Below are 15,505 nucleotides of genomic sequence, written 5' to 3'. Positions count from 1 at the left end.
TTTGAAAAGTGTGATTGCAAAAGGGACAGAGATGCCACTGCAGATCAGAAACAAAGGAGGAGATTATCAGTACATTTTGCTGGGAAAATAGGTATATATGAAAAATGGAAATTTTGTCTCTCATACACCACAAATCTATTCTAGTTGTGTAAAGATGAAAATGTGAAAAATGAAAAACCTATGAAATTTTTAGAAGATAGGATATAATATCTTCAGTGACTTCAGGATCTGGAAGAATTACTTAAACAAGACAAAAAAAGATAGCATAAAGAAAAATATCGATAATTCCATGTATCTACAAACGATTTAAATACAAGGATAAGTCACAAACTAGAATATCATATAACAAACTAAAAACAAAATATCCAGCACATTTATTTAAAAATTCTTGTGTATCTATTAAAAAGGCAGAAATTTAATAACAAATGGGTAAAAGACTTGAATAGGCAATTTACAAAAGAGGAAATCTAAATGACTGGCAAACCAATAAAAGGTACTCAAACTTATCGGAATCAGATAAACAGATATTAAAACCAAATTGGGTGGTGAAATCTTGTGGCTTATACTAAATATTTATTTGGTCAATTGGATAACCAAAATATATATTTCTCGAATATATTTGATAGTCATCCACAGTTCCTGGCATACAGCTCTCAAAACCCTTGGAATTTCCTATTTTTAGAATAATAGTTGTCCTTTTCTTATGTGAATGAGATGACTTTTGGAAGCACCTAAGGGTGGGGGCTACCCCCTGATTTTTGAAGAGGAGAGGAGGGCTTGAGGTTGAATCAATTGCCAATGGCCAATGACAGTCAACCATGGTTACATAATGAAGCCTCCATAAAACCCCCAAGGACAGTTCATTGCACTAGTTTTTTAAGAAAGCTGCCACATTGGGGAACCAGAACACTTCCACATACCACTGTACTAGGGCCCAAGCTCCATAATGACAGAAGCTCCTTTGCTTGAGACCCACCCTATGTATCACTTCATCTGGTTGTTGACATGCATCATTAGTGTTGCCATGCATCATAGTCCTCTGTAATGACACTAGTTTCAGGAAGTCAGAAATCTAGAAACTCTAAGCAAATAGCACTGTATTTGGACTTCGGAGTATATGCACTTTGCTGTAAGACCCCAGTGAATGAGACAGGTCAAAACAGAAAGGAAAAGTATCAAAACTTTATGAAATTTATAATTGGTGGGATTTAAATTTTTTAATGTGTGTCTACTTAAATTAATCTCGTAGACTAAACCAGTTTAAACAGTTAAATGAAATGGTCAATTATTTCAAACAAAAACTTAGCTCTAGTAGATAGCATCTGCACAACCACAGCAATCCATCTGTTAAGCATATGTTAAAACAATCAAGAAATAGTCAGGTGGCTTCAAAACAGTGAGGGATTAGGTGACAGAAATAATGAAAATGAGGCAACATATTTGAAGATATTCTATTTTCTTGTATCCCAACTTATTGCATTTATCCTTGTTTTTCATGAGGAACTGTTTCTGCTCCCCTCCAAAGTACAGACTTCCAATGGGATTCCATAACCTCTTGCACCCGATTCATAGGTCTTCTTCTCGAAACATCCCTCTCTTTCTAGAATCACTGATTCCTCCTTCAACATCAGACTTTCCTTGTTAAAATTGAAAAAAGTGTTAACATTATCTATATTGAAAAAATAAAAATCTTCCTTTAACCACACATAACTCTCCATATATAAGTTCATCTTTCTTCTGATATTCAGAGAAAATTCCTGTAGTTTTCTCCAATTCATAAAACTCTTTCTGTCTTTAATCTACTTCATAGGGTGTTCTTCTCCATCACTTCATTGAAACTCCTCTGTGGAGAACAAAATGGACTATTAGCATGCCTACTCAGGTGATCAACTTTCTGTTTCACAATATTTGAACTATACCCAGTATTTCACATTGTGGACACCTCTCTTGTATTAGAAATACTGTTTTTTATAGATTTCTATTGCACCATCATCCTTCGAGTTTTCTAGATCTTTTCCATCCTTTTACTGCCATCTCTTAATTTCCCTTGTCCCAGTTCTTCAGTTCTTTTCTTCTCTATCTACACAGTTCCTTCCTTGTTGATCTCTTTAATCTAATCCCCTGTATTTACATCCAGATGCATAACAATGACTCCTAAAACCTATCTTCACACCTAACAACTCAAAAGTTATCCAGACAAAAATATCTAGCTTCTTATCTGACATTTTCACTTAGATATTCAATAGACATTTCCAACTTAACATGCTCAAAAAAACTTAATTCTGTGCACGAACCTTGCTTTACTATCATTTAACAAAAATATCTACCATCCACTTAATTGCTTAGCCCCAACAAGTGGGGGCTCTTCTTGATTCTCCTATTTTTCTCACACCCCACATTCTACTCATCATCAACTTCTATTATCTGTGCCTTAATAGTATATCCTCAGTTATAGTACTTCTTATCATTTTCACTCCTAAAACTCTAACATATGCCAGGAGCCTCTCTCCTCAGAACCCATGAAAAGCCTCCAAAGAGGTCTTCTTACTTTAATGCTTTTACCTACACTCCATTTGCTATAAAGCAGCCAGAGTAACATCCTCAGCAAATTAGTCATGATCTGGCTTTCCTTTACTTGAAATTCATCAATGGCTTTTTACTGCAATGTAAGTAAAGTACCAACTTTACTTTAGTCATTGCTGCTACACACATTGTAGTTGTAATATAAGTTGTTTGCTTGCTTATTTGTTCTTTTACTTTTTATTTTCATTGTCTTTCTCCCATTGGAATATAAACTTCTTACATGCAGGTAGTTTGACTATCTAGCTCACGGCTATGATGAATGAATGAGGAAGCTGTATCTGAAAGATGCAGTGCCCTTGCAAACACATTCCTTGAAATCCTGTGGTCTAGGGCATTAATTAAAACGTTTACCTTACAGAAGTCCCTTATGTCTCTGACCTCCACTGTTCTCATCTGTATAAATTAGAACTCAGAATAAGTGCTTCATTTTTTTATGAGGTTGTTAGTGGATGATAAACCTGATAGGGCATGTAAATATTAAGTTTTAGACAGATTGATCTATATGATTATAATTATAATCATTAATAATTTAATAAAGTCACCCCTTTGGTCCTCGATGAACTCCTTATATAATCAAATAGGACATGAAACATGATTTACCACATCCATTTTTTCCTCAATTCCAGGATCACTGGGCATCATGGATTTGAACCATGAGTTAATTTCTATTACCCGGCATATATGCTTAACTTTGATGACTGTGATATATTTGAAAATTAATTTTACTATCCTCCCAACCCATATGTCTGTGTGTTTCTCAAACATCTTAGAAACCCTCTCAGGCATTCAGTGCTCTCACATTGTCTTGTCTAGGGCAACATCCTTCACTCGCATCCATCAATTTTATCTTACCTGTAGATTTTTCACAAATGTGTTACAAAGAAACAAAAGTTAAATACTGCATTTCTTCATAATTTTTTTTAAAAAAAACACCTGATGATTCTAGTAAGTACAATGGCTTTTTGAGGAAATCATGTTCAGTGACTCTGCCTACCACCAGACAAATTAGAACACATAGGTAGCTACCCAACCATCTTCCTGAAAGACTGTGTCAGAGTATTATTCTAACACATAGAAAAGATGATCTTTCTCTTATCCTTTGTGGTAAGCCAGATTACAGCATGGGATCACATACACAAAAAGTAACATCTTCCCTCCTGCACTCCTCAACAAGATCCATGTCATTTAAAATTGCATGTAGGGGCCGGCCTGGTGGTGCAGCAGTTAAGTTTGCATGCTCTGCTTCAGTGGCCCGGGGTTTGCCGCTTTGGATCCCAGGTGCAGACATGGCACGACTTGGCACACCATGCTGTGGTAGGCGTCCCACACATAAAGTAGAGGAAGATGGGCATGGATGTTAGCTCAGGGCCTGTCTTCCTCAGCAAAAATAGGAGGATTGGCAGCAGTTAGCTCAGGGCTAATCTTCCTCAAAAAAAAAATTGCATGCAATTTATTTTACCTCTAAAAGATAAAATTGCCAAGCAAGAAATTTTAATTTGTGTTTCTGAAAACAATTGGACATTTATTTTGAATATTTGTGAATAGGGGAGGAGAAAGGGAAGACATAAGAAAGGAAAGAAGAGATAAAAGAAACAAAGAGGATACATCTTTTATATTGACTTTTTGTTTTATCTGCACAGTTGAACGCTACCCTCCTGTTTAATCCTTCATTGAGAACATGGCCACACTGCTCACAGAGGCTTCCATTCACCAGCTATGTGAGAAGAAGCCAACTGTCAAAATACATCCCCTGACCCTCTTCATGTACCATTGAATCTGCCCAGTGCCCTCTTGAGAGCACCTGTCACAACCTTGTTCCTCAGACTATAGACGAAGATGTTCAGTATGGGCATGAGGATGGTGTAGAACACAGAGAAGACTTTGTCCTGGCCTGGCCTGGCCTGTGGTAAGAATGTGGCAGCATACATGGTGGCCCCATAGAACAAGGTCACTGATATCATTTGAGATGAGCAGGTGGTAAATGCTTTCTTCCTTTCTTTCATTGAGCTCATATGGTGAACTGTGGTCAGAATTTGGGCATAGGAGGTGATCACCACAGAGAAAGGAATCAGCAGCATCAAAACACAGCACACATACATCACTGTCTCATCAGAGCTGTGTCTTCACACACCAACTTCAGGACTGCAGATGCCTCACAGAAGAAATGGTTAAGCTCCTGAGAATTGCAGAAGGGGAAGCTCATGGTGATGTGGGTTACGTGAAAGCCATCCAAAGACCCCCCAAATCAGAAACCTGCTGGGATCATCCAACAGACCCATTGGCTGATGAGGACAGGATAGCAGAAAGGATGGAAGATGACCACATAGTGATCATAGGCCATGAGGCCCAGCGGGAAGAACTCAGCTCCCACAAGGGAGAGGTAGGGGAAATGCTGAGCTGTGCATCCCACAAAGGACATTGTCTTTTGACCCAGCAGGTAATCAACCAGCTTCTTGGGTAGCTTCTTGAGATGTACATCATGTCAATCAAGGAGAGGTTGCTAAGCAGGAAGTACATGGGGGTGTGGAGGCATGAGTCAGTACAGCTCAGGAAGATCAGGACGCTATTGTTCATCAGCATGGTGAAAAAGATGATAGAGATTATGGCAAAAAAGACAGAGATATCCCTTCTGTTGAACAGCCCCATGAAGGTGAAATATGGAGAGGTCGTAATATACCCTTGCATTGAACCCCTGATGGCTCTGCTGTGACCTAAAATTTTCCAAATAAAATGATTACATATTCACAATTAACATAACAATATATGGGTTGATTTTTAGAAAGTGAACTTCTAAAAGTTGGAAGAAAACATTTAACAGTTACTTTGGCACTGATGCCTAGCAACTAATCTATTCTAGAATGTTTTTAAGTAAAATTGATCATTTAACATCCATAATTTCTTAAATACCTTAGACAAGATGATGCCAGCAGATGTTATTGTGCTACATGATACACATAACAACACCTAGGCGTGCGTATCATGCTATGTTGCAGGTAAACATACCCTAGTCTGGTGTGTGTGTGAACATACTACCTGAGATATGTTTCAATTAGTATCTTTATTAAATAAATCTTTATTATAGGTGGCATCACCCCCATCTTCAAAATATCACAGTTCTGGTTGTGGGTAGTCTATGCCTACCATTTAGCCACAAATACAGCTGATCCATCATTTGGGCCATGAGTCCCTGTCTACATTATGAGTATTCTTTTGGTGTCACTTCATCCATGTTGCAACAAAAGTGTATGGGAAGACACAAAGTGGGCAATGGAAACTACTCTTGCAAACTCAGACATGAACAAGTCATCCACTACAAAAGGAATTCACTGTTTTAGAATTATTTTGAACTTTTAGGAAATAAATTTTAGTTTTAGAATGATGAGTAATTAGCATTAGAATTATGATTAGCATTAACTTTAGCAATTAGCATTAACAATTAGGATTCAGAGGAAATAGCACATGAACATACATACTGAATTATAACCCATGTATTATTTTTGGAAACTGGAATTTTTTCATAGTGATTTATAATTTAAGGAAAAACTGAGTGACTGTGTTTTATATAATTTCAGGTGATGATAAAGGAAAAAAAAACCTGCAGCAAACATTTTGAATGTTAAGGATGATTTTTATGTGCTTTAGGATTAAATATGACAAGGTGAGATATATTTTATCAGCATGTTTGGGACTTCAACTGATGAAACCAGTCAATTCTCTCAATATTCTAAAAATATGTGCACTTAAGTCAATTGAACTGCAAAAAATTACCGTTAAGAATAATGACATTGTGAAGAGTTTACCTGTGCCTCGTTCTTCATATCTATTGACTCATGATCTTCACAATAAAGCTAAGCAGCGATGAACTATAAAACCCCCATTTAGCCAATGGCAGTATTGAGAGTAATATTCCTGTGGTCAGACAGTCTGTTAGTGGTGGGGGTGTTTGGACCAGGTAGTCTCAACTCTCTCTGTTTCCTTGCTTACAACCCAGAGAAACAGCTAGACTTTTACTGTAGTTATCAAATAAAATGTTCCAACAATGTGAATCTGTTAAAATTTTAACTATATGTAATCATTAATGTGACTAGTGAAAATGAGACATTTAAGAGCACATGACAAATTATTCTAATAATGACTATTTTTAAGTGAGCAAACGCTGTTTCTCATGTTTAGCTTCTTTTTTTGCCAATTTCAGAATCTTTGATGCGAGGTTTCATAAATTTCCCTGACACATGTACCGTTTCATCATCATTTACAATCTGCCTCATTTTTCTCTTACTTTTCTAGTTTCCATTAATGAAGCCCATTGAAACATGTATCTGAAGTAAAAATGCTCTCCAATTATTGGAATAGCCTAAATATTAATGGTATTTCAACTATCTCCACCAGGTCAAGTTCTAAATTGTCTGCTCATTTCATGTGCCATTATTTGAAGTTAGGAAAATAATCGCATTTCCAATTGTATCAAAAAGAACAGAATACCTAGGAATAAGTTTAACCAAAGAGATGAAAGAACTTTAGACTGAAAACCATGACATTACTGGGAGAAACTGAAGAAGACACAAATAAACACAAAAATAATCTGTGCTCATGAATTGGAAGAAAAAAATAATGTCCTTTCTACCCAAAGGAGTATTACTTTTTAATTTATGCAAACTTTATTTTATTTTATTTATTTATTTTTTAAATTTTTGTTTTTTTGGATGTACATCATATTTCAAATTCTGTATACATTACATCATGTTCACCACCCGAACACTAATTATAGTGCATCCCCTCACATGTGACCCTAATCACCCCTTTTGCCATCCCCCTTCCCCCCTTCCCCAAGGGTAACCACCAGTCCAATCTCCAATGCTATGTGTTTTTTTTTGTTGTTTTTATCTTCTACTTATGAGTGAGATTATGTGGTATTTGATTTTCTCCCTCTGACTTGTTTCGCTCAGCATAATACCCTCAAGCTCCATCCATGTTGTTACAAATGGCTGGATTTCATCATTTCTTATGGCTGAGTAGTAGTCCATCGTGTATATATACCACATCTTCTTTATCCATTCGTCCCTTGATGGGCACCTAGGTTGCTTCCAAGTCTTGGCTATTGTGTGTAATGCTACAATGAACATAGGGGTGCAAGTATCTTTATGCCTTTGTGTTTTCAAGTTCTTTGGATAAATACCCAGCAGTGGAATAGCTGGATCACATCGTAGATCTATCCTTAATTTTCTGAGGATACTCCATACTGCTTTCCATAGTGGCTGCACCAGTTTGCACTGCCACCAGCAGAGAACAAGGGTTCCCTTCTCTCCACACCCTCTCCAACATTTGTTGTTTCCTGTCTTGTTAATTATAGCCATTCTGACCAGAGTGAGATGATACCTCATTGTAGTTTTGATTTGCATTTCCCTGATAGCTAATGATGTTGAGCATCAATATTAAAGTATGAATAAGTCAGCCATGTATGTCTCAAGTAGTGTTTGCATTTCTTATAGTTCTTCTGTACTTTTTTTTATTCATAGCTTTTTTTATATACAAGAGTTTTTTTTAAAGCTATGGAATGTAAAACATCAATATTATTTCTGTAGTTTTTTCCACTGATTCTGTTTTTAGAAAATTCTCTAATAGCTTAAAACATAAAAAATATTTTTACTTATATTAATTTTTATTTCTGTGTGTTTTCTTTTCATTTAACTTTTTAAAGTTTGGAATTTTGGAGTGTAATTATGAAGCAGTGATTTACTGTATTCTCTCTGAGTAATGATGCAGCATCCTAACAGCAATTGTTAACAAATTATCCCTTTATCTATGAGTTTTGATAATACTTTTTTCATATATTAAATTTTTACATTTATCAGGAGTCTGCTAGTATTCTCTACTGATTCTTCTCATTCCCAAAACTGTGCCTCACCATTTGGATTATTTTAAGGTGTTATTTATGTATGTATAATAAAACGGTCTTTTATCTTTCTTGTTTTCCAAACAATTTTATAAAGATTTGCCCATTTATTTAGGAAAGAAAAACATCTTTATAACTGCAAGGTCATGCTTCATAAACAATGGCAAAACATTTCATAGTTCTTATTGAAAGAGCACTAGCCTTATCATTTATTTGAAGATTACTGACATCTGTACAAAATCACTCTTCTCATCTAGGAGTAAACTAGACCCTTTGATATAGTTAGGTTTTCAGTTAACTTCCTTTGTTAAGAGTTATGATTTGTGTGTGGTGTGTGACTATTCATTTATGTGTGTGTTCCTTCTGTATATTTATGCAGATTTCATGTTAAATGTACTTCCCTATATTTCTCATTAAGTTTATTCCTATTTTATTTGCTATCGATTTTGAAATTTTCTGGTGTTTGTGAATCTTTGTGGCAAATTGGAGGGCTTTTTTTTTTTTGAGGAAAATTAGCCCAGAGCTAACTACTGCCAGTCCTCCTCTTTTTGCTGAGGAATCCTGGCCCTGAGCTAACATCCGTGCCCATCTGCCTCTACTTTATACGTGGGATGCCTACCACAGCATGGCACACCAAGGGGTGCCATGTCCGCACCTGGGATCCGAACCGGCGAACCCTGGGCTGCTGAGAAACAGAACGTTCGAACTTAACTGCTGTGCCACGGGGCTGGCCCCAGGCTGTTGGTTTTTAAATATTAATTTATTTTATTAATTTTCCTAATGTGTAGCCCCTAATTAGTAAAAAACTTTGCAAAAGATCACATAGTCTTTACTTTGCACAGTCATCAAGTGCACAAAATGAACATTTAATCTCCTTTATTCTAAAACATAGAGATTTGTTTTTCATTTTCATTATATTGTTTAGAATTTGCAAAACTATGGCAATCAACATAGTGGAAATGGGTTTTATTGTCTTGCTTTTGACTTAATAATAATACAAATATCACCTCTTTGTTATGCCTGGATTTTTCCTTAGTTTGAAGCAGATACCGTTCATCATTCATCATGCTAAGGAATTATGTTTCTCTAGCTAGTATCATCTAAGATTTACTATAAATAATATTTACTAGATTTAATTACTTGGCAACCATTCTTTACAACTTCTGTGTGTAGGTGTGTGTGTGTTTCTATCTGAGTGTGTGTGTGTCTGACTCTCAGAGACCACATTGCAAGTTTATTTTTTCCATTATTTTTCGAGAGTGCTTATCAGCAAGCAATGGGTCAGTAAATAAATGTGTGAAGTAGATGAAGTCTGTGACAACATTTCACTTGATGGCAAACTGTATAAGCTGCCACATCTCTCTGGGACTCGTTTCCTTATCTTTGCAATGATCACTTTGAACAAGAACAGTAATCACGAATACATGACATTTGTGCCTGGCATATGCCGTGGGACTCACCCCAAGGAACCAGCTTCAGAAAGTTCTCCACACAGCAATCCAGAAGTTTTTAAGTGTTGGTCTCTATTCTGATATTTAGAATTTCATGAACACATGCTATGCTAAAAAAAAAAAAGTGTAGTTACGTATAGCAGTCACACTGTAAACAGAGTCCCAGAGAGATGTAGCAGCTCATACAGTGCCACTGAAATTGGCACATGCCATAATTTCACTGGGCAGCCATTGATAAGATACCCTTTAGGATCACTCACTCCCTTGAATTCCCTCGTCTGAAGGATTCCCAACATCTCCTCTGAACACCATTTGCAGAGTGTCTGCTGCTTGTCAGGCCCTGGGGTAGGTCCTGGAATGCCAGCAGTGCCCTGCTCCACCATAGTCCTCAGTACACCTGCACTCCTTCCTAAGGATGGGCCTGTGCTTCTTAGATGGAACCACTGAATCTTAGGAACACCAATTCTTGCCAAAAATCCCTCTGACTGCTATATGTAACTACATCTTTCATTCTTTTAGCATAGCAAGTGTTCATGACATTCTAAATATCAGAATAGAGACCAATACTTAAAACTTCCATCATATTTTTCCTTAAGTTGGTGAGAGTGTCAGTACACTACTCAAATTGTTGGCGAGTTAATTTTTTCCTGAAGGAATCAGCAATTACATCAGTGGGTGTATTTCCCATTTCACCTACAGAGAAACTGAGGCTAAGGCAGCAGAGTTAGCTACATGACAGTGCGACTGGCAGAACTAAGAGGCAAAATGATCATGCTTCTTGTCATTACTACTTCCTCTGTGAACACAGTTTCCTCATTTTGCTTGCTCATTTCTACCAGAGGAAGTGCAGGGTCCTAAGATGTTTTCAATGGGCTCTGGCACTGATACTCAATCTGATTTTCTTGCCAACATGACCGAATGACTCACAAGTGGAGGACTTGAGCTCGCATTCTGTCAAAGGCCCTCAAAATTTTCTCCTATCACTGCACAGTAATGATTGTATGACCCACTTAACCCTTTTAGTGTATGAGACTTGTAATGAATGATAGAATATCCTCTGAGAAGAAAACCACTCCACTCACGCTGGTGAGGGCTTTCCCTGCAGTAGCAGCTTTCTTTTGAAAGATTATTTACTCCTAGTGTTGGGGAGAATGCACAGCACAGGGAAATTTAGACCATTTATTTCTCCTCCACACACAGATTGTACATTACCAGTACCTTATTATATATGCAGGAAGATAAACGACTGATGACTTGGAATGTGGAGTGCCAGGGAAATGCTAGCTTAAGCTCAGTATGTGAAGCTAATTAACATTTGGTCTAAGATCATCTAATTAGCTTCCCCATCCAAAAAGATACTAGCCTCACTGCTTCCCCATCCCCAACATACACTCAGCCAAATCTCAAAAACAAGGCCAATGTGATTAACACCCTTTTATCATTTAATGCCCTGCCCCTACCCTCCTTCTACAAACTCCACAATTCTGTGGTGACAGCTTCTAGTGATTTCTTGAGTGAAATATAGTATCGTAGGATTACATCGCTTTTGGAAAAATCTTTCTTTTTATTAATAAATAAGTTTATATTTTAGAACAGCTTTTGATTTAAAGAAAATTTAGCAGACAATACAGAGTGATCATGTACTCCTCTTTCTCTTAGTTAACATTGTAAATTTATATGGTGCATTTGTTACAATTGACGAATGCATTTTCATACATTATTCGTAACTACAGTCCATAATTTGCAGTGATTCACTGTTTCATAATTTTGACACATGCATAATGTCATGTAATTTCCAGTGCAGCATCATACAGAATAGTTCCACTGCCATAAAAATCCTCTGTGTTCTGCCCATTCACCTCTTTCTCCTCCCAACCCCAGGGAACCATTGATCTTTTTGTTGTCTCCACAGATTTGCCTTTTCCCAATGTCATATAGCTGGAATCATATATTACGTATCTTTTATAGTCTTCTTTCATTTGGTACTATACTTTGAAGAATTCTCCATTTGTTTTAAAGGCTTGATAGTTCAGTTATTTTCATTACTGTATAATATCCCATTGTGTGAATATATCACGGTTTATTTATCCATTTCCTTACAGAAAGATGTTGATTAATTCTAAGTTTTTGGTGATTAGGCTATAAACATTCTCATGCAGGTCTTTGTGTAAACCTAAGTTTCCAAGTCTTCTAGGGAAAATCCCAAGAACCACAATTGCCAGATCATATGTTAAGACTATGTTTAGTTTTGTATGAAACTGTCAAATTGTTTTCCAGAGTGGTTGTACTTTTTGTATTCCCTCAGCAAAGAATAACAGTTCTTGTATTTCACCAGAATTTGTTACTGTTAGTATCTTGAATTGTAGCTATTCTAATAAGTGTGAAGTACTTATTTTTGTTTTAATTACATTTTTAAAGAATGTATTATTTATTCTTTTTCTAGTTTTCCTAATAAAATTTATTTTCAAATTCTGTAGTTGGAATACATTTTACCTACTATCAATTCTCTATACTTAAGTATAATTAATGAGACAGCATGTTTCTGTGTGTGAGGCACAGAAAGAAAAAGGGAATTGAATTAAAAAATGGCATAAATGTTATGAGAATGAAAAACAATTACATTTAATAGGAATAGCTAAAATAAAAAATAATGACCAGTATTCATTACTTTTATCATATTTGACATTTAAAATTTTATAAGAAAAACATGTATTAACTCAAATTTCACAGACGAAGAAATTGGGCCTCAGTCGTCTTACAAGATGGACAGAAGTTCTCTAAAAGTGGAGTTGAAATGGATGTCAAGTTCTCAGGCTCAGCCCTCTCCTTCTCTTCTCTTTTATTTATTATGTTTCTTGTGCCTCATGATCTTCTGAGTTGGAAATGCCCTCTGCTATCACCCTGTATGTGGTCCATTTCAAGCCTGTCTGACAAAGAGAACCTCAAAACAGCTGAACCTGGTTTGCAACCGATAACTAGGTAGGAGCTGACCCAGGTCAACTTTCCTGAGCTACTAGTGAGTTCAACTCACAGTGTTCCAAGGTGAATTGTTTCATTTGGTTAAAGATTTTTGTCTACCACCCAGCAGATTTTTCAGGGAATAGAAGGCATGGCTGTGTTTACCTTACCCACCATTGCCAGTGTCAGTCAGCAGTAAAACATCACTGAACTCAGCTAGGATTTTGTTAAACTGGTGAGAGCACAAAGCCTCACATAACACCACACAGAGGGTGGTCTAAGGGGCTTGGAATATGATATAGGTTTTTCCAACTAGGTCTATGATTTAGGTTACACACTTACATTCTCCACTGATCAGCTTCCTAAAAAGAAATACTAAATCATTTCCGAAGAATTTTCCAGTTCCCACTCTCAAATGAAAAGCTAGTTATTTCCTTTCCATTTTGTAATGTTATCCTCTTCAAAACTCAGTGCTCCAGAGATGGAAAAAACGTTCTGTCCACTATTTCTTTGGAAGAAAAAGATTAATAGAAATATCCATACCACTGCTAACATCTAGAGAAGGATTCCAGAAATCTAATAATCTTAATTAATTGGAAGAGAAGCTGAAAAGTGATTTCTGAATTTATGAGTTAATAGTTCACTTTTTTCTCACCTACTTCTCATTGTATCTTCTGATGTAAAGATTAGTTACCACATAACAAATGTAACATCATCGTAGAGTCCTTGCGCTGTGGAGGATTAGTATTTGCATTTCTTAAAATAAACACGTGATTCATTTTTTCCAGTTCCAAATTTAGATAAAGGAGCAATGTTTTCAGTTACTACTTAAAGAAAGGGTCTCCAGATTTTCTAAATCCTGGTGTAAGTCTGTGTAAATACTCCCTTTGAAGTTTTATGACACTTTAGTCTCTTTCAAATTCTTTCAAATGCCAACACATGTAATCCTTCCATAAACTCCATCAATGGATCATTTAAATGACATAATCAAAATGACCAGGTCATATGAGGCCACTGAAGGTGGGCAGAGCATATAATATTAACCAGACATTTTGGGGCATTTTTATACACGAATTACTATCAGAGAAGCGGCATGAGAGAAGAATTGGAATGGGTGCACACAAAGAAGGACTAAACAGCAGTGGTGTTTACAGCATTATCCTTGTGTGAATGTTACAGTGGTTTCACATTTTTGATGAAAATGCTGCTGATACACCTTTTCAGATAGCTGGCATTGGCAGGTGCTGCAAGTATTACCCATATTACCCATGTTAATATATGTATATATATAACAGCACCCATATTCTTCTGAGTAGAGATGGAGGATTTAAACTGTCAGAATTCTTCCCTTGTCACACAATGGAGCCCTCGCCATCTCGCCAAAACCCTCTTCAAGGCCCCTGTTACATCTGTGTTTCTCAGGCTGTAGATGAGAGGGTTTAACAAGGGGGTGAGGATCGTGTAAAAGGCAGAGAAGACCTTGTCTTTGGTTGGAGTGTGGTAGGATTGGGGAAGCATATACGTGTAAAGGGCAGCCCCGTAAAACAAGGTCACCACCATTATGCGTGATGAGCATGTGGCAAAGGCCTTCTTCTTGCCTTCTTCTGACTTCATCTGGTGCACTGTGATGAGAATCTGGGCATACGAAGAAATCACCACGGAGAAAGGGATTAGCAGCATTATGACACAGCAAATGTACATTACCATTTCATAGGTGGCCTTGTCACCACAGGCCAGCCTGAGCATGGTGGGCGCTTCACAGAAGAAGTGGTCAATCTTGTGGGAAGCACAGAATGGGAGACTCATGGTGATAGGGGTGAGGAGGAAGCTGTCCAAAGCGCCGCCGAACCAAGAGCTGGCCAAGATCATCCAACAGGTGCGGTGATTCATGAGGACAGGATAGCGGAGGGGGTTGCAGATGGCCACATAGCGGTCATAGGCCATGAGTCCCAGCAGGAAGAATTCAGCCCCCACAAAGCCCATATAGAGAAAGTACTGGGCTGTACAGGAGATAAAGGAGATGGTCCTCTTGCCCATGAGATAATCAACCAGCATCTTGGGCACAATGGTGGAAATGTACATCATGTCAATGAAGGAGAGGTGGCTGAGCAGGAAGTACATAGGAGTGTGGAGGTGAGGGTCTATGTGGATCAGAAAGATCATGACCCCATTAGCTATCATGGTCATAAAGAAGATGGCACAAATGATGCTGAAAAGGAAGCCTGAGGCTTTACTGTGAGTAAAGAGTCCTGTGAGGGTGAAGTCACTGAGAAAGGTCTTATTATCTCCATCCATGGTGTTGTTATAACTGAAGGCATAAGAAGAGAAGTGTGGAGTTAATGAAAATTGCAGTAGATAGAGCGAATTATTTAAAAATGTCTTGACATTATTTATATGACTAATATCAAGCATTTTTATGTCTGGTGGTAGATTTGCAGCTTCTTCTTTCTTTACTGTTGAAGAGCAATTCCAAAGTTAGTTCTCCATGACATGAGGATGAATGGACATTTGGAAACGGATGCTTGGTTTAAGAGAGCTTAATTATTACTGCAGAACATCTGGGTCCAAGAAAGAGGATTGTTCACTTAGAGTTAACTCCATTTTTAAAAAATGTGCATAA

The 15,505-nt window shown here is 37.1% G+C and overlaps 1 protein-coding gene and 1 pseudogene across 1 annotated transcript; both read right to left on the bottom strand.

Moving 5' to 3' along the window:
• Nucleotides 1-4,343: 4,343 nt before the first annotated feature.
• LOC138922864 (olfactory receptor 2T1-like) lies at nucleotides 4,344-5,392 on the bottom strand (annotated as a pseudogene).
• Nucleotides 5,393-14,220: 8,828 nt separating this feature from the next.
• On the bottom strand, nucleotides 14,221-15,180 carry LOC138922863 (olfactory receptor 2T6-like). Its single transcript, XM_070259316.1, has one exon. It carries the CDS (start codon nucleotides 15,178-15,180, stop codon nucleotides 14,221-14,223), a length of 960 nt encoding a protein of 319 aa, XP_070115417.1.
• Nucleotides 15,181-15,505: the final 325 nt, after the last annotated feature.

The sequence above is a fragment of the Equus caballus genome, unplaced genomic scaffold (genome assembly GCF_041296265.1).
Source record: "Equus caballus isolate H_3958 breed thoroughbred unplaced genomic scaffold, TB-T2T haplotype1-0000016, whole genome shotgun sequence".
In the NCBI taxonomy this organism is placed as follows: domain Eukaryota; kingdom Metazoa; phylum Chordata; class Mammalia; order Perissodactyla; family Equidae; genus Equus; species Equus caballus.
This window is presented reverse-complemented; position numbering and strand designations above follow the sequence as displayed.

Excerpts from the sequence above, each read along its gene's own strand:
- LOC138922863 (XM_070259316.1), bottom strand. The coding sequence starts at position 15,180 with ATGGATGGAGATAATAAGACCTTTCTCAGTGACTTCACCCTCACAGGA.